The sequence below is a fragment of the Hemicordylus capensis genome, chromosome 1 (assembly GCF_027244095.1).
Source record: "Hemicordylus capensis ecotype Gifberg chromosome 1, rHemCap1.1.pri, whole genome shotgun sequence".
In the NCBI taxonomy this organism is placed as follows: Eukaryota; Metazoa; Chordata; class Lepidosauria; order Squamata; family Cordylidae; genus Hemicordylus; species Hemicordylus capensis.
The window spans coordinates 203,710,175-203,732,868 of record NC_069657.1 but is presented as its reverse complement, the minus strand read 5'-3'; the positions used below and the strand labels follow the sequence as shown (position 1 = coordinate 203,732,868).

The 22,694-nt window shown below is 46.9% G+C and overlaps 1 protein-coding gene across 5 annotated transcripts in view; it reads right to left on the bottom strand.

Moving 5' to 3' along the window:
- The window catches only part of UBE2E3 (ubiquitin conjugating enzyme E2 E3), a 145,968-nt gene that overhangs the window by 108,338 nt on the left and 14,936 nt on the right, over window positions 1-22,694 (bottom strand). Inside the window, exon 1 of one of the 5 annotated variants that reach the window (XM_053269488.1) lies at window positions 13,066-13,085. The exons of the other annotated variants lie outside the window; for them this stretch is intronic. Coding sequence (XP_053125463.1) covers window positions 13,066-13,070 — 5 coding nt within the window. The 5' untranslated portion in view covers window positions 13,071-13,085. Of the gene's footprint in view, window positions 1-13,065; window positions 13,086-22,694 lie in introns of those variants that run through there. 5 annotated transcript variants of the gene reach the window in all.

Here is a 22,694-nt window from a genome sequence, read left to right as displayed (position 1 = left end):
CTCTTTGTTTGCTTTTTCTCCATTAGTCCCACAGATAAGTAAGAAGCCTCAACATTTTTTCCCCCCTGCATCTACTGGCAGCCTGAAATAGTATCAAAGTAGCAGAGAACTGGCAAGATACATCATCTGGAAACCAGTCTGTGGTGAGCAAATATTGCCCCCAAGTGACCCATGAAAAGTAGCTTCTTTTTTGCTGTTCCAGACTATCAATGTATGAGCAAGTGGAATTCAAAAATATGCTCCTGGACTACTAGCCCAATTACTTTCAAACTCCTAATACACAGACATAGATCTGTAGAGGAGGCAGCAGAATGATAATTCAAATATATGTTCCTTTCAAGAAACAAATGGATTCACTGTACAAATGGATTTCTCTGCCACAGAACCATGTGCACCTGCCCTGTGAGATGCATGTGGTTGTACGCAACGTTCAAGGCCAAGGCGAGTTCACAAGGGACATTGGGCAGTCCTGGTGGCGCTCCTTGCTGCTCCCTAAAAAGCCCTTGAGCACTCTTCTGCATCTGCACAATCTTGGGAAACAGTAGTAGTGGTGAGCAAGCTGTTTTTCAGAAAAGATTGGCCACCCAGCACTCTTCTTCTAATTGATTTATTGAATTTGTAGCCTCCTTTTCAGCCAAGACTGGCTGTCAAAGCAGATTACAATTAAAACCATACAAAGATGCAATATTCCAAAGATGGAATGCAAACAGGGATTTGGGGGGGGGGAGAGGGGTACATCACTTGGTGATGCAGTCCAAGTGCCCAGTTCCTCCCTCCAGAGGGAGGGAGAAGTAGGAAGTTCGGGGGCTAGATGATGGTAAAGATGCTAACTCACATAGCAGCCCTACCTTTAATCATGGAGAAATTCTGATAAATGTCCAAGGAACCCCATATCCCCTGGAAGACACTTTGATATAGCCAAAGAAATAGGGATGCGTGGAACATTCTGCCTCAGAAGAGGCCATTTTGAGCATTCCAAGCTCGAAACAGACCCTCCTTTAAAAAGTGTATCTGTTTCGACCACAGAGTAGAACAACCTGTTCTGAGTGTGACTTTGGAATGCAAAATGGCACTCTTCTGGCCTCTGTGCACATGAGGCATCCATTTGCATGATCCACACCACCACACAAATGGCCACCGTGCATGTGCAGAGGCCAGGAGAGCGCCATTTTGGAACCTAAAATGGAACCCAGAACATTTCATTCCAAACGGAGTCATTCCGTCAGAACAACCAGCTCACCCAGTTGTTCCAACAGAACGCTCCTTGGAATTCGCGTTCTGTTCCAAGTGCAGAACAGTTCACAAAATTCATTTCATGCATACCTCTACAAAGAAAAAGAAATAGGGAGTACAGAAAATGCTCAGATCCCATGTTTCCAACACTAACTGATCCAAATAAAAGGTACCTCACCTGCAATTTTACACTAAAAAAATAAATCCCCAAAATCTAGTTACTAGAATGGTTCTTTTAGATGCATTATTTGGATGTTTCATGTTCAAGTGAACCAAGTCCAGATGCATTTCAACTCAGCTGCTACAATCCAGAGACCAAAGTTGAAATTGTCAGTCAATCAGAAAGGATGAAAAGAACTTGATGGCATCTTTATATATAATTATCCAAGATGTACCCATGGCTAATCCCATGCGTAGCAGTTCTCGCGAGAGTCTGTGAGCAGCTGCCAGAGGGTTAGCAATGGGGGAGAAAACAGTGATGGTGGCCGGCAGTGGGCTGGAGGAAGCAGCAGGCCCGCCAGCCAGCCAGCGAGAAAAAGCATGGCCAGCCGGCAGGAGGAAACAGCAGGCCGGAGGAGGAGGCGGGCCCACCAGCCAGCTGGTGAGAGAAAACACAACCAGCTGGTGGGAGGAAGCGGCAGGCCGGCCAGCTGGAGGAAGTGTGGCCGGCTGGCGGGAGGAAGCAGTGGGCCCACCAGACGGCCAGCAAGAGGAAATGTGGCCGTTCGGGTGAGAAGACACGGTTGCAACTGGGAGTGGGTGGGTGATGCCGGGCCGGCCAGTCAGTGGAGGTTTGGCTGGCCGAACCAGCCAGTGGGAGGGTGGGTGGTTGCGTGGCTGGCTGGCCAGCCAGCCAGGAAAATAAGCGGGGGTGGGGGGAGAGAAAATGTGGGGCTGCCTTTGTACATAGTCTAGAAACTGCAGTTGGTACAGTATGCGGCAACCAGGTTGGTCTCTGGGTCATCTTGGAGAGATCATATTACTCCAAGATTAAAAGAATTACACTGGCTACCAAAAAGGTTCCGGGCAAAATACAAGGTGCTGGTTATAACCTACAAAGCCCTAAACAGCTTAGGCCCTGGGTATTTAAGAGAGTGTCTTCTTCACTATGAGCTCCATGGCCCATTGAGATCATCCAGGGAGATTTGTCTGTAGTTGCCACCAGCTGGCAGCTGGTGACTACACAGAGACGAGCCTTATCTGTTGCCTTCCTGAGACTCTGGAATGTACTCCATCCTGAAATAAGAGCCTCCCCATTTCTGACAACTTTTAGAGAGTCTCTAAAAACACATTTATTTACCCAAGTTTTTTAACTAGACTTGTGGTTTTAAATTGTTTTAAGGTTTTAATTTCTGTTTTGTTTTATTTTGCTGCAAACCCCCAGGAGATGGAAGTTTGGGCCGGTGTATAAACATAATAAACATCTAGAGACTTTTCAAAAGTTGTCAGAGATGGGGAGTCTCTAAGTTCAGAACAGGGCACATTCCAGAGTCTCAGGGCAGCAACAGAAAAGGCCTGTCTCTGTGTAGCCACCAGACAAGATGGTGAGAACTGCAGAAGAACCTTTCCCGATGATCTCAATGGGCGATGGGGCTCATAGTGAACAAGACGTTGAGGCTATTCACACGATGGGAGAAAATTGGGCTAGCGGAGGCTAGCCCAATTTTCTTCCATTGTGAGAACCACCGGGCTCGGCTGTGAGCCCGGTGGTTCTTAAGCGGGTCACCCACTTAAGCAGTCCAGTGCTTAAGCTGGGTTTACAGAGCAGAGAGCTCTGCAAGCCCAGTTTTGGCCAATGTGAGTAGCCACAGCACAGCTCCGCGTCAGGGCTCCTCACAAGGAGACCCCCGGAGGGTCTCTTCTAGTATGCCCTGCACACTCCCTCAGGGTATGCTGGAGCTTTAGGGGGCCGCGCGGCCCCCAATCCTCCCAGCCCCTGCCGGCTCCGTAACAGAGCCGGCAGTCGTGTGGGTGGCCATTTCGGCCACCCAGAGCAGCCTGCCTGCTTGTGTGCGGGGAGAGTGGGCTAAGCCTGCTCTCCTCACTAACGCTCCCAGGCGGCTCTCACTGATCGTGTGAACCGCCTCCCTCTCTTAAATACCCTGGGCCTAAGCTGTTTAGGGCTTTATTTTAGGTAACTGAAATTCAGTAGGGGGGGTGGGGAAAGGAAATATAAAATCATGTTACAACTGTGTGTCTTCAGTGACATGTTTGGCTTTTTTAAAGAAAGTAGGTGAAAAACGCATATATGTATAGATGTGTACAAATGAAAAGTGCAAAACCTGTTCTTTGGCAGAGAAAATCTCCGGGCATCATCTCCTATCGTTATACTTCGGAAGCATTCCATGTAAAGTTCATTGCCCAAGGAAATGTGTCTTTTTCACTGAGTCTGTGTAATCTGCGATACAGATATAAAGCTATATTCAAGCAAGTAGTTGGTTCTGCTACCTCCCTCGAAGGCTGCATTTGCCAGGCAGAAAGCAACAGTGTCCAACACACCACTATCCTTCAATCACTTGGATTCAACAAGGGGATTCAACGCCATGAGCTGCCCTTTTTCCTTTGCCTAGGGATTTTATTTCAGCAACAAAGACCTCATCGTCACTTTCCCTTCAGAGCAAACTAAAGCTGGGAATCAGTCAAGCAAGGCCTCAGCACAGGGAGCTCCCACCAAATAAATCAAAGAGGTTTTGTGTGCTCATGAGATTGCCCCTTTAGTGTACATATTCTTGTCTCCCACTGTACACCCCGTGATCTTTATGAACGTTAGTCTCAATGAGATAGAGGGGGAGAGAGCCATCTGATAATCATTCACTTAATCAAAAGCTCCAGAAGGCACTCCACTTCCAAGTGTGAACCAACGCAGAGCATTTATTTCTTGCTGTTATCAGGATTCATAGTTCTAATAATTTATTTCCGCCCTCCCTCCCCAACACATTTTAAATCCAAATTCAGCAAACAAAAGATAAATCTCCTTTCCATCACTTACTGTGGTCTCCAGACAGGAAAAGAGCAAGCCAACAAGCAACAACAAAAAGAATATGAATTCAAAATGTGCCGCAAATGCATGGAAGAATAATTTTATTTTGATGTCTAGTCAGCCTGTAAATTAAGCTGCTTGTGAAAAAGAAGACCTAAAGAGGAGTGCCCTTTCAATTGAGCTGATTACCTTCTCAACCTGGAAGTGCTTAACTGTTTCTTTCAGTCTCAGTGATTTCAATGGGACTTCAGCAAGCCTAACTCTAACAAACTAAACTGAAATGAAAAATAATCATTGTTCAGATACTTGAAGGTAATACTAAAGAACTATCTGTGCTCATACATATATAGGTTCTTACCCCTCCCCCCACATCCTGCTATAACATCTGATCAAAACAGGCAATTATAAGCTTGTGTTGTGCTTTTTAAAAAAAACCCTACAACACCTGTTTGAACAGAGACCACAGAGATACAGAAAAAATGAACATACCTGCATAACTGGGTGTTGAATGGGTCTCTTGCATTCCAAGACATTCACAGGCAGTCTACAGCAAGCCACAACCCTTTCAAAGTCACCAGCCAATCAGGTACGGGCGACAGCTGATGCTGCAGGATCGCCAAGAAACTGAGCTTGAATCATAAAGTCCCTGTTTGGCATCCCTGCTGTGAACTAGGTGACCTTAGAGAAGTTACTCCCTCTCAGTCTCAGCCCTACCCCCATCTGCAGTATTGGCAGAATGAGTCTTTCCAACCTCACAGGATATGTGTGAAAATGCAAAGTCTTATTATGACCTCTCCATTCTTCATCCTCAAAGTTAACCCAAAACATGAAAGTAAAACCCAGCTATTGATTTTAATGTACAGCAACCCATTTTAAATGGAAATAAAAGTGAGCTACTCTGCAAGGCCGTTGTGAAGACAGATGCATAGAAGACAGCGAGCAGGGTCTCACGATCAGTGAGACCCAGTTTGGTGGGGCGAGCGGGGAGAGCAGGCTAAGCCAGCTCTCCCCGCAGACGATCACAGAGGGAGCCCTGGGTGGCCGGATCGGCCGCCCACACGATTGCCGGCTCCATGACGGAGCCGGCGGGGTCTGGGGAGCTCGGGGGCCACATGGCCCCCGCAAGCTCCAGTATGCCCTGTGCAAGGGCAGCTCAAATTGCGCTAGGCTCCCCTAGCCTGATCTTGGCTGATCGTGAGAAAAGCGCCAGCATGAGACTACAAAGGAGCTACCATAATCAGTTAGACCAATGGTCCATCTAATTTAATGAGCCTGCACAATTTCTGTAGCTAGGTAATAGAATCCAAATGTTTCTGGTTGCATATCTTTATATTTACAAGTAACCATTTAGAAGTAACCAAAGGTATTTAGGCACAAATGTGTGTATGTGTGTCCTAATTAAAAAGGGGTTTAAACCCAACTCATACTTCTACGAATGGAAGCAGTTCTGTTCCCCCGAGGTGTGGGGGATGGTTTTTGCAGCAATAGCCACTGGGAGGGATAGTTATGCTGGGCAGAATAGGAACATCCACTTCCCCCTGCCCCCCACTAAAGGTACAGGTAAAGAACCACAACTTTAAAAGGTGGCACTTTGCCCAGTTAGCACAGATCATTCTTCTTTTGCTCAAAGAAAAGCAAAAGGCATTTGGTGAATATCTAGGCAGAGCTGCCAATATAAGAAGCCCTAGAATATATTTCTGGATAGGGCCCCTAATACCTTTTCATCACGTCTAAATGTTGTAGCCTAGTAAAAAAACAACAACCCAAAACTTAAGGGGTTTAGTATCAGGACTGACATCCACAAGACATAACTAGTGTATTACATTATATGCAACAGTAATTTATTCAGTTACACACCTAAATAGTCCGGGGAGATTCTTGTGCAAGCTTACTGTAACATACATGAAATGTAGATTTCAATCAAGCTTGCAAGGGAAATAAAGGGACAGGTATTAAACAGGTATCTGGAAGAAGCATTTAAAATGCTAAACTAGCATAGCATTTTTCATTCTTCTGGACAGCAAGATCCAACTTAGATAGCACAGTGATTTAAAGTTTATGCCTGTTGTTACCCTCAGTCCCTCCTTTGTTAAGAAGGGAGCAACAATCACCAACCTCCCAGTCTTGCTGTAAAGGAGAGTAAATATAAGGGTTACACTTCAATTGCTCTGCCTATAAAAGAGCCAGTTCTCCCATCAAAAGCAAGCAAACGAGAGAATATTTGTTTTGCTCTCCTCCCAGACATGGGATGAGAATAAGGGGGGAAAGGCTAGCTTATGCCAGTATAACAATGTTCTCTGTGTACAACGCAAATGGCTGGGTTAAGACATAATGCAAAACCAGTTAACAACTCATATCATGGTTTCAGCTTCCGGACAAATAGGAAAACCATGGTTAAAAGCTACTTGTCTGCTTTGTTTCTTTCTGCTCAGGATTCAGCTGCTCAGGATTCAGCGTGTTGCAGGGTGGATTTGATTTAAATCAAACTGATTTAAATCACGATTTAAATCACTAGCAGGGTGGATAAAAATAAAAAAAATCCGATTTAAATCAAAAAAATCTGATTTAAATAAAAAAATCAGATTTTTTTTATTTAAATCGGATTTTTTTGATTTAAATCGGATTTTTTTATTTTTATCCACCCTGCTAGTGATTTAAATCGTGATTTAAATCAGTTTGATTTAAATCAAATCCACCCAGTCGTGTTGCCTTTTGGGGAGCCTCGCAATGCCGGGAGGCTTGTTGGGAGGCTATTCGTGTTGGGAGGCTTTTCATGAGGCAGTGCAGTGCGGTGCCGTGCAACACCGACACACAATCGTTTACCCAACTTTTTGGGTACTCCTGCTCAAGAGACTCACTGCCATGCCACCAGGAGCTGTGCGGTTCCCATAGCCCAGTTTTGGATGGCTGTGAGAATAGCCTCCAAGATGAATTAATTCAGGTGTTAAACAAGCCATGGTTTAGTAGAACAAAGCATGGTTTTGTGTCATGACTGTACACAGCCCCACTCCTCAAACATTTGCACTGCGCCTGTTCAGACTATGGGACTAATCACACGAGCACCAGTGCAGGCGGGCGGGCAGAGGAAGGTTTCAATCAACCTACCTTCCCCCAGACGATCATGCTGGATCCTTTGGGCATGCAGGCCACGCTCTCACACAACCTGCGCTGCCAGGAGCAGCACAGAGCAAAAGAGGCTGGGACTCATTTTCCCAGCCTCCGCATATCCGATAAGGCACCACTTAGTAGTGCCTTGGGGGAATTTTGTAATGCCTTGGGGGAATTCCTCCATCTGACAGGCACTCTAGGCGCCAATCTCTTTGGCTCCATGGAGCTGAGGAGACACACAAGCCCAGCAGCAGGGTTAAGGGAGCGCTTGCTCCCTTAACCTTGGCTATGAGCCGGGCTTCAGAGCACGGTTAGGCTGGGTTGGAGTGCCGGAATCCCGGAATGACCTCACACAATCAAAAACTGTGATTGTTCTCTTCCTTGTAGGGAGCAACCAAACTCATTTTTAAAAAGTGGCTTAGAATGGCTTTTTGCTTCTCTGCATGGCGAGTATGTGAACCTCAGGCCTTCTCTTTAAGCACCATCTAAAAAGCTTTGCAAATACAAGTCAAGTCATCTTAACTAAATCATTGAACTTTTTCAGGTCAAGCCTTTAATGGAAACGATATACAATTATATACACAATATCTGAATATATATCTGAAAATGTTTTTTGTTCTGGAGCCTGAACATGGCTAACAATATCAGCAATAAAAACAGTAATAACATATAAAGAAATACAGCCAACCTGTCTATAACACAAAAGCTCAAGACAGCTAATACTACAGAACTTAATGGATCCCATAGTCCGAGTGCTTGTTGGATAAGCCATGTCTTCACTGCTTGTCGAAAATGCAAGCAGCAAAGGTGCTGGGCAGGCCTTTCTGGGAAGGACATTCCACAGCTTAGGTACCCCAACTGAGAAAGCCCTGCCTTGTGTTTCTATTTGCTATGCCTCAGATGGCAAATGGAACAGGTGCTGGGAGAGAAACAGTGCTGGGAGAGAACCAGCATGGCTTCCGCAAAGGTAAATCTTGCCTCACCAACCTTTTGGAGTTCTTTGAGAGTGTCAACAAGTGTGTGGATCAAGGTGATCCAGTTGACGTAGTATACCTGGACTTCCAAAAAGCTTTCGACAAAGTTCCTCATCAAAGACTCCTGAGGAAAATTAGCAGTCATGGGACAAGAGGACAAGTACATGTGTGGATTGCTAACTGGTTGAAAGACAGGAAACAGAGAGTAGATATAAATGGAGAGTTTTCACAATGGAGGGAAGTAAGAAGTGGGGTCCCCCAGGGATCTGTACTGGGCCCGGTGCTTTTTAATTTATTCATAAATGATCTAGAAGCAGGGGTAAGCAGCGAGGTGGCCAAATTTGCAGATGATACCAAACTCTTTCGGGTAGTGAAATCCAAAATGGATTGTGAGGAGCTCCAAAAGGATCTCTCCAAACTAGGTGAGTGGGCGACAAAGTGGCACATGCGCTTCTATGTTGGCAAGTGTAAAGTGATGCACATTGGGATGAAAAACCCCAGCTTCAAGTATATGATAATGTGATCTGAGCTGTCAGTGACTGACCAGGACAAGAATCTTGGGGTCGTGGTGGAAGGATCTTGGGGTCGTTAAAAGTGTTGACTCAATATGCGGCAGCTGTGAAAAAGGCCAATTTCATGCTAGGGATCATTAGGAAGGGGACTGAAAATAAAACTGCTAATATTTTGATGCCCTTATACAAAACTATGGTGCGGCCACACCTGGAGTACTGCATACAATTCTGGTCAACACATCTAAAAAAGGACACTGTAGAACTGGAAAAGGTGCAGAAGAGAGCAACCAAGATGATCAGGGGCCTAGAGCACCTTTCTTATGAGGCAAGGCTACAACACCTGGGGCTATTTAGTTTAGAAAAAAGACGACTGAATCATGCTTGGTGTGGAGAAAGTGGATAGAGAGAAATTCTTCTCCCTCTCACATAACACTAGAAACAGGGGCCATCCCATGAAACTAATTTCCAGGAAATCTAGGACCAGCAAATGGAAGTACTTTTTCATAGAACACATAATCCACTCGTGGAATTTTCTGCCACAAGATGTGGTGACAGCCAACAACCTAGATGGCTTTAAGAGGGGTTTGGATAACTTCAAGGAGGAGAGGTCTATCATTGGTTACTAGTTGGAGGGCCACAGACCACCTCCAGCCTGAAAGGCAGGATGCCTCTGAATACTAGTTGCAGGGGAGTAACAGCAGGAGAGAAGGCATGTCCTCAACTCCTGCCTGTAGCTTCCAGCGGCATGTGGTGGGCCACTGTGTGAAACAGAATGCTGGACTAGATGGGCCTTGGGCCTAGGGGTGTGCACAAAACCGGCTGGCCCTTATGTACTTATGGCTTCCAATCTAAGTGCATAGGCAGGTTCATATGGAAGAAGGTGATCCTTTAGAGAGGTGGGTCCTAGACTGTTTAGGGCCTTAATGGTAAAGACCAGCACTTTTAATTGGACCCAATCATCCGCCAGTCACTTTACACTAACATCCACCTCCTCTATGTTCCATCCTCCATGAGAGGGTCAAAACTTCCATGGGGCTGATGTAGGAGCCTTTTCTCACGATCAGAGAGAAAGGGCTCCGATCTGCAGTGAAAGAAGTCTTAAATTGCTTACTTCCCTGGAAGATGATCGAGGGCTCCTTCCTGTTGATTGCTGGCTCTTGTCGGCTGTGTGGAGGGTAGAGACATGCATGGAACCGGTCCAGTGCTCCTTTTCTGGAGCGCCGAACCAGTTCCGTGGACCAGCGCCCAAGCTGGTTTGAACACGGGATGGGGGTGGGTGGGTTTCCCCTTAAGAAGCAGGCTCCAAAAGCAGGTTTGCAAAACAGCAGCATCCCTCTCTGCGCTCCGTTCTGCGTTGCCACGAAAATGGCCGACGCGTGTGTGCGTGCGTGCCGTGCACATGTCGGCAATTTGCACGGTGATGCAGAGCAGGGCACAAAGAGAGATGCTGCTGTCCCATGCACCTGCTTTTGGAGAGAGGGCCAGAGGGGGAAAAGTGGTGAGGCGGAGGCTGGCAGGCAGGCAGCGCCTTCCCTGCCTCTTAAAGGAACCCCGCAGCCTGCCGAGGAGTTCATGGAACTGGTTCTGTGCACATCCCTAGGGGAGGGTCAGGGGCTAGGATGCATTCCCAGCTCCAAGAACTCCTATAATGCACTGCAGCTGGGAGGCTGCTTGCATGTTGGTGCCGTGTGGAGCTGAGTGGCACCAACATATGAGCACTAAAATCGGTTTAAGGGTGCCCTTGTTAAGCCGCAGGCTCCCTCAATGGGTCTGCCGCTGCACTGCCACCTGGAGCTGCGGGGCTCCCTGTGGTTCACACTCGCCGGCAAAACTGGTCTGGGCTTCTTTAGCCCAGTTTTGCCTGGTCGTGTGAATAGCCCCCAAGCCTCTTATTTATTTCTCATATTTTTATACCACCTGATATGTACATCTCTAGGCAGTGTACAAATTTTAATATTAAAAATAAAAAATAGAAACCATATAAAACAAAGTATTAAAATTTAATTAAAAGTTTGCAAGAACAGGAGAGTCTTGAGGTTCTTCCTGAAAACAGAGAAGGAGATGCTCTTATTTCATCAGGGAGCATATTCCAAAGCCCTGGGGCAGCCACAGAGAAAGCCCAGTCCTGAGTCGCCACCAGATGAGCTGGTGGCACCCGTAACCGGACCTCTCCAGAAAGTCGTTAAGAGGTGGCAGGGTTCATGACAAAGGAGGCACTCTCTTAAATAGCCTGGGCCCAAGCCATTAAGGGTTTTATAGGTAACCAGCAGTTTGTATTTCACACAGAAACATATCAGCAGCCAGTGCAGTTCTTTTAACACCGGTGTTATATGTTCCCTTCATGTTGTCCCAGAGACCAATCTGGCTGCTGCATTCTGTACCAATTGTAGTTTCCGGACTATGTACAAAGGCAGCCCCACATAGAGCGCATTACTGAAGACAAACTTGGAGGTTACCAGCATATGCATCACTGTTTTAAGGTCATTCACCTCTAGAAATTGACGTACTGACATATCAGCCAAAGCTGATAAAAAGCACTCCTGGCCACTGCCTCAACCTGAGAAACCAGGGGGAACTTTGGGTCCAGGGGCACTCCCAAGCTACGTACTTGGTCTTTCAGGGGGAGTGTAACCCCATCCAGAACAGGCAGATCTAAACCATCTCTCAGGTCCCGACCTCCTACAGTCAGTACCTCCGTGTTATATGGATTCAACCTCAGTTTGTTATCCCTCATCCAGCCCATTACCACCTCCAGACAGGCATTTAGGGAACATATACCATTTCCTGATGAAGTCGACATGAAGAAATAAATCTGGGTGTCATCAGCATATTGGTAACACCCAGCACCAAACCTCCTGATGATCTCTCCCACCGCTGTCGTGTTAAAGAGCACTGGAGACAGTATGGAGCCTTGTGGAACTCCATAATTCAGTTCTCTCTTTGCAGAGCAACAGTCTCCAAGTGACACCATCTGGAATCTACCAGAGAGGTAGGAGTGGATCCATTGTAAAACAGTGCCACCCAATCCCACCTCCCTCAGGAGGTCCAGAAGGATACCATGGTCGATGGTATCGAAAGCCACTGAGAGATTCAAAGAGATCAGCAGAGTCACACTCCCTCTGTCAATAGCCAGTTGGAGATCATCCATCTCCAACCTTAAGTCAACCTAAGCAATGATTTGGATCTTCATCATCACCCTATGAACATATATACTTATATATTCCATTTTAATTAATTGCTCTCATTGGCAGTTCCTGATGTTCCCACCACCCACCCATTTATCATCCTTTTTCTGAGAGTGTTGCAAAGCCCTAAACAAACTAAAGGCTTAAAATGCTAAACACACACAACTTAATGAAGACAGTTGCAGGATCACCATTTTTTTTTAAACTCACATCAAAGATCCTCACACATCAAAATCCAATCTGGATTTTTAAAAAGTTTGTCTTATTTTGAACTAAACTATCTTGGAGAAAATGTGCTCTAATCATCCCTAAGTGAGAAGCAACCTCCTGAACTTCAAGCTCTGTCAAGTCTACTAAATTAATAACACTCTTAAGATTCTATCGGACAACTAATTGTCTCAGAATTCTATTGTGTTTAGTGTCTTGCACCACAGCTACTAGCATTAAGTATTAGTTACCCTGAAGGACCAAAAGGTGACAGAAAGGGAGGCATAATTACTGAAATAAAAGAACAGAATCGTTGCAATGGCTGCTGTACTAAATGGCATCATGCTTTTTTTTTTAAGCTTACTGCTTCAAAATTAAATCATTGGTTCCCTCCCCAATACAGCAATAAATCACTTACTAATAATAGCTATGGGTAAATAAAGGTTGTCATTAGTTAAACACATCTTTAAATGGCCGCAACTCATTGATTTGCCTTCCAAAAAGATTAACGATGAAGAAAGCAGCAGTCAGAACAGACAGTCCTGCCACCAGAATTGGCCAGCTAAATGCTTCCTCAAACTCTCTTCCAAACGATTGTTCAGCTGGCTGCAGGAATAAACCACAGGCCCAGGTCCGGCACTCTGTCTCCTGTACCAGGCAGCCAGGTGCCCCAAAGAAAGCCACAGGCCCCCCAGCAATCCCCTTCCCCTTCTTCTTCCTGCTTCCTTCACCACTCAGAAAGCATTCTGCAAGCCTTGCTTTTGCTGCACATTGTTGCCCAGTGTTCACTAACCCAGAAGACGCACTTTTCTTTAAAAAAAATTCTGACAGACACACACACACCCATTCCCTGGTGGTCTAATCACCTCATCCTTTCTCAGGGAGCTGTGTTTTCTCTGCTGCTTTTCCAGGACAAAGTGCTATGCAATAAAGCCAGTCAGACAGCATTTTCACAAGAGCCGAAGAGAGATAAACATGAAGCCCTTTGCCTCGTCAAAGCATAAATGGCACCCTTTAGAGACAGCTCCTGGAGTCAGGAATCAGCACGGACGAGAATAAGCTACTATGACAGCTGACAGCATTATATGACAGTATGTCCAAAAAAAGAGAGGTAGTGTTAATAACCCTTCCTCTGTAGCCCTGTTCAGGCGTTCTGCAACCAGGCACACTGTAAGCCACCAACCCCATCACAGGGAGGATCTCTCCCCAGGTACAGGCTTTGTCTCTGCAGACAAATGTTGTACTTGTGGTCAGTAGGGGCAGGGGAGAGCAGGGCTACAGATCTCATCAGCCAAGGGGACAGGGCTTGCTGGGCATTGTAACCATGGACACCGTATTCACCAAACTACCTGAATCATGCCTGAATGGGGCTCCTCTCTAGCCTTATTCAGATATTGAGGCTATTCACACGCCCATGCAAAACCAGACTGAGGGAGCCTAACCCGGATTTGTGTGTGTGTGTGTGTGTGTGTGTGTGTGTGTGTGTGTGTGAGAGAGAGAGAGAGAGAGAGAGAGAGAGAGAGAGAGAGAGAGAGAGAACCACCGGGACTGGGCCCGATTCCGGCATCAACACAGTGGCAAACCCGCCTATGTAGCCACCCTTCCCTATTTTCTTGATCGTGTGGCGGCCAAGGCTGCTTGCAACCACGGGGAGCCCATGTGGAAGCTGAGGCAGCCACACTACAGGGAGCCCAGGGAGGGGAGGAGGGGTTCCCATGAGTCTGGTAGTTCCAGGGACTGGGGCGGCACATCCTGGTCCCCAATCCTCCCTGCTGCCTTGGTGTGCAGGCAATCAGCTTGGCGCATGGGGAGCACATCCAGCAACGCAAGCAGGATCGTCTATGCGGAGGATAAGTTTAACCCACTTTCCCTGCAGCCCGCTCTGTAGGGGTGTGCATGGTCTGGAGTCCCCCCCTGGTCCAGCACGGGGGGGCTGTTACTTTAAGGGGGGTAGTACTCCCCCCCCGCTGCTCTTCCCCCTCCAGCGCTGGTCCTTTGAAAAATCTTCTTGGGGTGGCAGAGTTCCTCCCTTCCGCCCCCGTCGTTGTTCCTAAAGGGTTAAAGAGACGAGTGCTAGCGGTGCGCATGCGCCCTGCGCGGCAGCATCAGAGACAAGCGCGCGCCGCACAGGGCGCATCCGGTCCAGTGGTCTTTTAAATTGTGCCCGGACCGAACCGTGCACACTCCTACCACTCTGGAGCCCTTCTCCGTAATCGTGCGAAGTGGCTCATTATGTTGCATAAGTGTACAGATGTCTGTACACCCAATAGATGTTTTTTTGTGTCAATTACTGAACCTGCATTCATTTAAAAAGTGAACCTGGGTATAGGCCCCTGAAACGCATGGAACAGACAGGAAGCGTACTGCTATACCTGTGTTCAACATAACATGTGAATGGCTCTACCTGTGTGTACTGTGCTCTCATTGTATGAACGTTCAACATAATGTCTGAATAGGGTGTGTGTGTGTCTGTGTCTGTGTCTGTGTCTAGAGTGCTGGACAGGCACCAGGAAGACAGGAGCTCAGGTCCCTGTTCAGCCATGAAACTCACTGGGAGATTCTGGGTCAGTCCCTTATCTCTCAGTCCAATCTACCTCACCTGGTTGTTGTGGGGATAAACATAACCATGTACACCACTCTGGGCTCCTTTAAAAAATAAAATAAAATAAAAATACTAGTAATGGTAATAGTAGTGCTAGCTTGGGGGGGGGGTGTGGTTGGCAGGCAGTTAGCTCATTGCCATTCATTTCAAGGGGCAAAAGGAAATGAGTTAGGATAATAAACCATCCGCTGAGCACCTCCAAAGTCTCCTCTTTTCATCCCCCCCGTCTCTCTCTCTCACCCTCTCTCCCTCTCTCTCTCACACACACACACACATACAGACACACATGCACAACACAAAAACCTAAAGAAACCAACTATATTGATACACTGGTAAACTCCAGGAAAAACTGGAGTTTTTAAGATGGCAGAAGAGAAAAAAGCTAACAGAGTTAGCTTAAATATCAGAGTTGTCCAAGCAACAGCATTATTTTGAACTGTTTCTCCCTAGCAGTGAAGGCGGTGAGGGAAAGTTTCAACCCATTTCAAAAGGAAGGAAATTCCACACTGCCAAACATAATTCAACGAATCTTCTTGTATCTATAGCCAAATTGCCATTTTTTCTTTCTTTCTTAGATAGCACTATAAGTTGCCTTCAAATGAAAAGTTCGTCCTCTGTTGTAGGACTCTTGCACTTAAGAGGAAGCTGACACAGAAAGCAAATAACAAGTAAGCAGCTTTTAAATGATGGTTGTTCTTTTTAAATACACATTAGTGTAAATGATAAGGAACAGGCTAAGCCTCCCTGAATTTTCAGTGCCCCATACCTAACAAATACCAGCCAACATGACCCTATTCAGGAGAATGGGAAAATAGGGGCATGTTGGCAGGTATGGAGATATGGAGTACAGGATGAGAAAGGCCAAGAGAAGAGATAACCAAGTAGGCCTACTTCAGGTGTCAGAACAGTGATTACAGCAAAGCAGTCCCCCCCACTCTCCTCTTTCCCACAGCTAATTTACTACCCTACTTCCTGCTACTGTTTCCAGCAAGAGGTTCTGAAGAATACAGAAAACTTATCCTGAGAACCTCTTTGCTTGTTTTAAGCTAATGAAGCTCTGCACAGAATCCATGTGAAGAGCTCCAGATGGGTCTGTGGGGCGAGCGGGTTTCCCCGACCCTCCCCGCAGACGATCTCTTACTGTTCCCTGGGTGGGAGGAGTGCCCGCCCAGACGAGGGGCGACTCTCCTGCAGGCCACCCATGGCTCGCCCGGCAGCAGACTAGCACTGCTGCAGCCCTGGGCAGTCGGATCTGCCGCCCACACGACTGCCGGCTCCGTCACGGCTCCGCTGCAGGGATCAGGGGCCGCGTGGCCCCAGAAGTTCTAGGGTGTCCCGTGCAAGCGCTCGGGGCATGCTGGAGAGACCCCCAAGCCCGGGAGGCTGTTTGCAGCCTCCCGGCCAGGGGTCTCCTCGTGTGATGCCATGGTGCGGAGCCGCGGCGCAGCAATACACGACCACAAAATCCGGGTTAGCGGAGTGCTCGCCCCGCTAACCTGGGCTATGGGGAGGGGTAGGTAAGCGGGTGACCCGCTTTGGGGAAACCGGGCTTGCCTGCGAGCCCAGTGGTTCCCACGATCCGTGAACAGCGGGATAAGCTCCCTTAGCCCACTTTCCACTGATCGTGAGAATCGCCTCAATGGCTGTCATCTAAACTAAGATACTCAATAGTACTATCAGGAGTTATAATTAAGAATGACTTAATTTCAATAGGACATCCACTGAATAATTTAGTCAGGATGTCAGCCGCTATATTTTTTATTTATATAGGAATACAGGTGGCCCTCGTTATCTGCTGACATGACTGGGTCTTAAGAGACCCACTTTCATTATCCATGGATAGAAAAAATAGGTGAAATTCGCCAATCTGTGGTTCTGAGTGGCCAGAAATGACCTGGGAATGACTTTTGGTGTCATTTCTGGCCATTTTCCAGCAGAGTACCATTTTGTTGCTCTTTTTTAAGAAAAGAAAAAAATGGTAAACATTCGATCATGTTCTGGATTTTGCGGGGGAGGCATTGCTGGAGATCTGGAGAATAAGGTACTGCCCTTTTCTTCTCTTATTTCTACCCTGCTTGCTTTATTTGCTGGGGCGTAGGTTCCTATGGTGGGGTTGGGTTCTAATTCCCAGTGACTCAAGGTTTCATTATTCATGGTTTCCGTATTCTTGCCTATAGGCGAGAATGGAATCCCTGAGAATAACGGGGGCCACCTTTTTATTGCTAAGGTCCTTCCATATCTCAAGCACATTAAAATCTCAACTAAGCCCTTTTCCTCTTCCTATGTCATGTGTCTACACATTTCTGGAGTTTCCGGAATAAGAAATAAAATAATTATGGGGTGAGCATTAGCAGCACTTTATGCTCACATTTACAGGCCTGACCAAGTCACATACTGATTGTTCAATCACACTTAGAAACTGTGATGAAAAAGATTTAATGGAGCCCTGTGGGTCTTTAGGACTTTAGCCAGACACCTGCTAGAGGGACTACTGGAACCCAATTCAGGCATTTGTCAGAGGTGTGCCCTGCAGAAGTGCAAGTGGTTTCATCCTTCAGAACTTGCAGTTTGTCACCTCAGGCAAGTTTTCCCTGCTTGCACATGACATCAGAAGCAGGGAATCAGAAGTGCAAAACTTCATCTGAACATTTAAATTATCAATGCATCACAAAGCATTGCTTTTGTTTGCTCACATACATGAGCCTTGGTTTTAATATAGTGCAATGTCAAGGTTTCATGCTTAGGACCCTCTGACATAAATGTGAATTCAGAGGTCACGATCTTCTGAGCTCTGCAAACCTGCATCCTCCATTTGGCTCTCTGTTGGGGTTGAGCTGTGATTACAATGAACTGGATATTGCTCTTGAGAAATATGCTTCTCTTTAGAGTGAGGAATTATAATGTTCTTGGATGCAGCTTAGATTCTTACATTTAGACGGCAAGTTAAATTAAGGATCGTGTTTTAAAAGTAAAGCAAAGTCCCACAGAAAAAGATCAATGTGCAATTTTTTTTAGCAAATCTAAAAATCCCCACCCTAATGCATCTGTCTTATGACATCACCACCATGGTAATCACCTTCTAGGGTACAGAGTTAAATCATTTAAATAATACTTATTTTACATGTTCAGAGGTTATCAGCTAAACTATCAAGAAAATCCCATCATCCCTTTACATATAAACTATGTTCCACTAAAAACACTAATAGCATATACTACAAACCCAATAATTTATCAGCTCAGTCTGAAAGGTATTTCAGTTTCCTAGGCACCAGCATCAAGTTTTAAGACAACCTAGTACCCAAGATCTCCAGTTTGACTTTGTTCCCACACAGCTCAGGGAAGCTACCTCAAAACCAGTACTCAAGAATCAGGATAGGGAAAAGGATCTCTAATTTTTTTCATCTATGTGTGGAATGAGTTTTGTTCTGGGCGGCAGTATCGAGGCAGTGTGTGTGTGCAAATGCATTCAGAGTAGAGCCTTCCTAATTCAACCTGAATGGGATCTAAAATCAACTGTGTGCACACATTTTTAAAAGTTTGTGTGCGCGCGCACATGTGCACACCTTGGAGGGAACACTGCTTATCACACAAAATTTTTAAATATTCAAAATCAATTTGAACTGGCAATGACATTCTAATGCTATCGTGTTCAAAGCTGCTTTGTAATGGTAGTACAATTTGCTTTCTGCACACATTATCCAGAATTGCAAATGTAAAGAAATCAGAAAAAATATTTTTAACAAAACAAAAACAAAAACCCCACCCCTCTTCAGCAGTTGTACTCTTTGGTACCAAACCTGAACTCTGTTTCTCAATGGTTAAGACACTAAAACCTACAGTTAGGAACATACACATGGATTTAGATAGACTCAGCCCTTTAACCTGACTTTAAATAGCTTTGGGATTTGGGGTCACTGTATTGCCTATTATATGCTTCCCCTCAACCCATACCTCCATGGGAACACTAATATAACAAATGTACAGTGTACACAGGTACAGATCTGGGTACAGTTATTCATAGGTACAGTTATTCACACATTGTGCTGAACAAGAATAGCATACACTTCCTATCTGCATTCTGCGTTTCAGGGGGCCTGTTCCCAGATTCACATTTAAAAATGAATGCACGTACAAGCATTCACACAAAAAACATGTAGAACTATACAGACATCTGTAGACTCATACAACATAATGTCTGAATAGAGCCTTTGAATTAAAGTATTCTGGCAAATGTCAGAGTGGCTAAGCCAGGGAATGGCTACGGCTACAGAACAGTGCCACCATCCAACAGTGGTGGCTGGTGCAGGTGCCGCTGGTGGCGGGGGGAGGCCCCTTTAACTCTAAATTACTAGGTACTTACCTCTACTCCCACCACACCTGAAAGCTGTTGTGAGCAGCAGCGTGCCACCCAGCACCTGCTGCAGCAGAGGGTCAGCTCCACCACTCAGCTGGCCTCTGCACATGCGTGGAGGCCATTTGCGTGGCCAGCTGAGCGGCAGAGCCCATTCTCTGCCACAGCGAGTACTGGGCAGTGCGCCGCTGCTCACAACAGCTTTCAGGTGTGGCGGGAGGAGATAGCAGGGGGTGGGGGAGCAGAGGTCGCGCAGCCCCTGCAAGCCCCAGTATGCCCTGCGCAAGCGCGCAGGGCATACTGGGGAGACCCGTGTTGCTGAGAGGTGGTTTTTTGCCTCCCGGCCAGGGGGGTCTACTCGTGAGTAGGTGTGGCACGAAGGCGCGACGCGAAGGCGCGGCTACTCACAATCATAAAAAGCAGGTTTGCTGGAGCGCTCGCTCCGCAAACCTGCTTTTTACCAGGGGTTCTCGAGCAGGTTACCCGCTCAAGAACCACCGGGCTCGGCTGTGAGCCCGGTGGTTCTTACAGTCAACAAAAATCAGGCTAGCCTCTGCTAGCCCAATTTTTGTTGATTGTGAGAATCGCCCCACTATGTCTTTTAAGATAGAATTTTCTTTCCCTGAAGGAGGGATCCAATCTAGCCTAAGGATGCTGCTCAATTGGTATGTGCAGAAAGGCTATTTCACACATTATCCAGGTTTACCATTAAGCATATAGGCAACAGGAAGTTGCAGCCAATCGCAGCTACCTGATGAGTGTACCTGTCTAATTCATGTGTTTCCAAACATATGCCTGGCTCATTCAGAGTGGACTGCAGCCAGACAGAGGCAGTCAGAAGGATGGCTGGAAGGAAGATGGCTGTGGGGGTAAGGAGTTCTTATCTGGCTTCTACGCTCCACTCTCCTCTGGGTGGGGAAGGGTCTGGCCAAGGCTTTTTCTTTGTTCTTGTCCTCCTTGCTGAAGCCTGTTTGCTATCAGGGGCTGAACTCACTCTAATTGTGTCCAGATATACTCTGCACCTGGCCAAACTGCCCGATTGCTGTGGGTGTGAGACACACCCATTGGGCTTCTGAGATCTTGGCCTTTATTAGAGTGGACTGCAGCCAGGGGCACAGGCCGCCTGCAGGCGGCCGCCAAAGCCAGCCGCCAAAGGGGGCCAGCCTTTGGAGGCGGCCTTCGGAGGTGGGGCTGGGGGCTGGGGCCAACATACTAACTTGAACAGCTAGAGAGGATTCTTGCTCATTTCACTGTTGGTGAGATTGGGTCGAACTAGTTATGTGTTTGGGTCATAGGAAGATAGGAACATAGGAAACTTCCATATACTGAGTCAGACCATTGGTCTATCTAGCTCAGTATTGTCTTCACAGACTGGCAGTGGCGTCTCCAAGGTTGCAGGCAGGAATCTCTCTCAGCCCTATCTTGGAGAAGCTGGGGAGAGAACTTGAAACCGTCTGCTCTTCCCAGAACAGCTTTATCCCCTGAGGGGAATCTCTTCCAGTGCTCACACATCAAGTCTCCCATTCATATGCAACCAGGGCAGACCCTGCTTACCTATGGGGACAAGTCATGTTTGCTACCACAAGACCAGCTCTCCTCTCCTAACTTATCCATCTTATTTATGTATTAATCTTATTTAGTCCATCTTATTTATGTATTATTTCTCTGTGTAAACCGCCCTGAGCCATTTTTGGAAGGGCGGTATAGAAATCTAATAAATAAATAAATAATCTAGAGATGGGGAGACCGGGGGCACATTGGTTGAATGTGGGGCGGCTATTCCGGTGGTCGTGGGGAATAGAAGAAGTAACGTTTGCAGGTCAGCAGGCCGTTCCAGGGGAAGGGTAGTCAGAAATTTAATAGCTGTCTCCCCTTCCGGTTGTCCTGCCAGCTCTATGACCCCAGGGAGCACTGCCAACAACCCACATAGCCTTACCTTGCTCCTCTGCAATGCCACGTCGGTCCAAAATAAACCCGAGGTCATCCATGATTTGATTATGGATGAAGGGGCTGACCTGGTGTGTATCACCAAGACTTGGTTGGGGAAGGCTTGTGGTCCAGTCTGGTCCCAGCTTCTTACTCCAGGGTATTCTGTAGAGGAGCAGGTGAAGGGACATGGGCGGGGAGGTGGAGTGGCTGTGGTCTATAAGGATAACATCTCCCTTACCAGGGTCCCTGTCGAAGTATCTGACCATATTGAATGTGTGTACCTAAGTTTGGGGACCAGGGATAGATTGAGACTTCTGTTGGCGTGCCGATCGCCCCGCTGCCCGACGGAATCCCTTACTGAGCTCACTGACTTGGTCGCAGAACTTGCGTTGGAGTCTCACAGACTTTTGGTGCTGGGGGACTTCAATGTTCACTTTGGGACCAATTTGTCCGGGGCAGCTCAGGAGTTCATAGCAGCCATGACAACTATGGGCCTATCCCAAGTGGTCTCCGGACCAACGCACACTGCAGGTCACACACTTGATTTGGTCTTTTACTGTGATCAGGGTGGTGTTCCGTGGGTGGGGACTCCTGTTATTTCCCCATTGTCATGGATGGACCACCATCTGGTTAAGGTTAGGCTTACAACCACTTTCCATCTCTGCAGGGGCGAGGGGCCTATTAGAATGGTCTGCCCAAAGAGGTTATTGGATCCAATAGGAATCCAAGAAGCCTTGGAGAGATTTAATGTTGGCTCTGCCGGTGATCCTGTTGATGCCCTGGTGTAAAACTGGAATAACATGCTCACCAGGGCAGTAGACACGATTGGTCCTAAGCGTCCCCTCTGACCCGCTTCAAAACTGGCCCCTTGGTATACAGAAGATCTACGAGGGCAGAAGCAGCAAGGCAGGCGACTGGAGCATAAGTGGAGAAAGACTCGACTCGAATCCAACAAATTATGACATAGAGCACCTTTAAAGATCTATGTTCAGGCAATATGTGCGGCAAAGAAGCGGTTCTTTTCTGCCTGTATTGCATCTGCGAGTTCATGTCCAGCGGAGTTGTTCAGGGTTGTGAGAAGGCTAGTAAGTGCCCCCCCCCCCGAATCAGAATTTGGAGCCATCAGTTACCTGCTGTGATGTGTTCAAACAGTTTTTTGCAGATAAAATCTCTCGGATTCAGGCCGACTTAGATGGAGACTCCACAATTAATTTGATGTCTGAACTGCAGGTGTCCGGCAACTCCTCTTATGTGATTCGACTGGATCGGTTTCAGTTTGTGACTCCTGAGGACGTGGACAAGCTGCTTGCAATGGTGAGGCCTACCACTTGTTCTCTTGAACTTTGTCCAACATGGCTTGTTCTGTCTAGCAGGGAGGCTGTTGTGGGAGGCCTGGTAGAAATCATAAATGCTTCTCTGAGGGAGGGCAGGATGCCTCCCTGTCTTAAGGAGGCAATTATTAGACCTCTTCTTAAGAAGCCTGCATTAAATCCCTCAGAGTTGAGCAACTATAGGCCTGATTCCAACCTCCCATGGTTGGGCAAGGTAATTGAGAAGGGGGTGGCCTCTCAGCTCCAGGCGGTCTTGGAGGAAACTGATTATCTAGACCCATT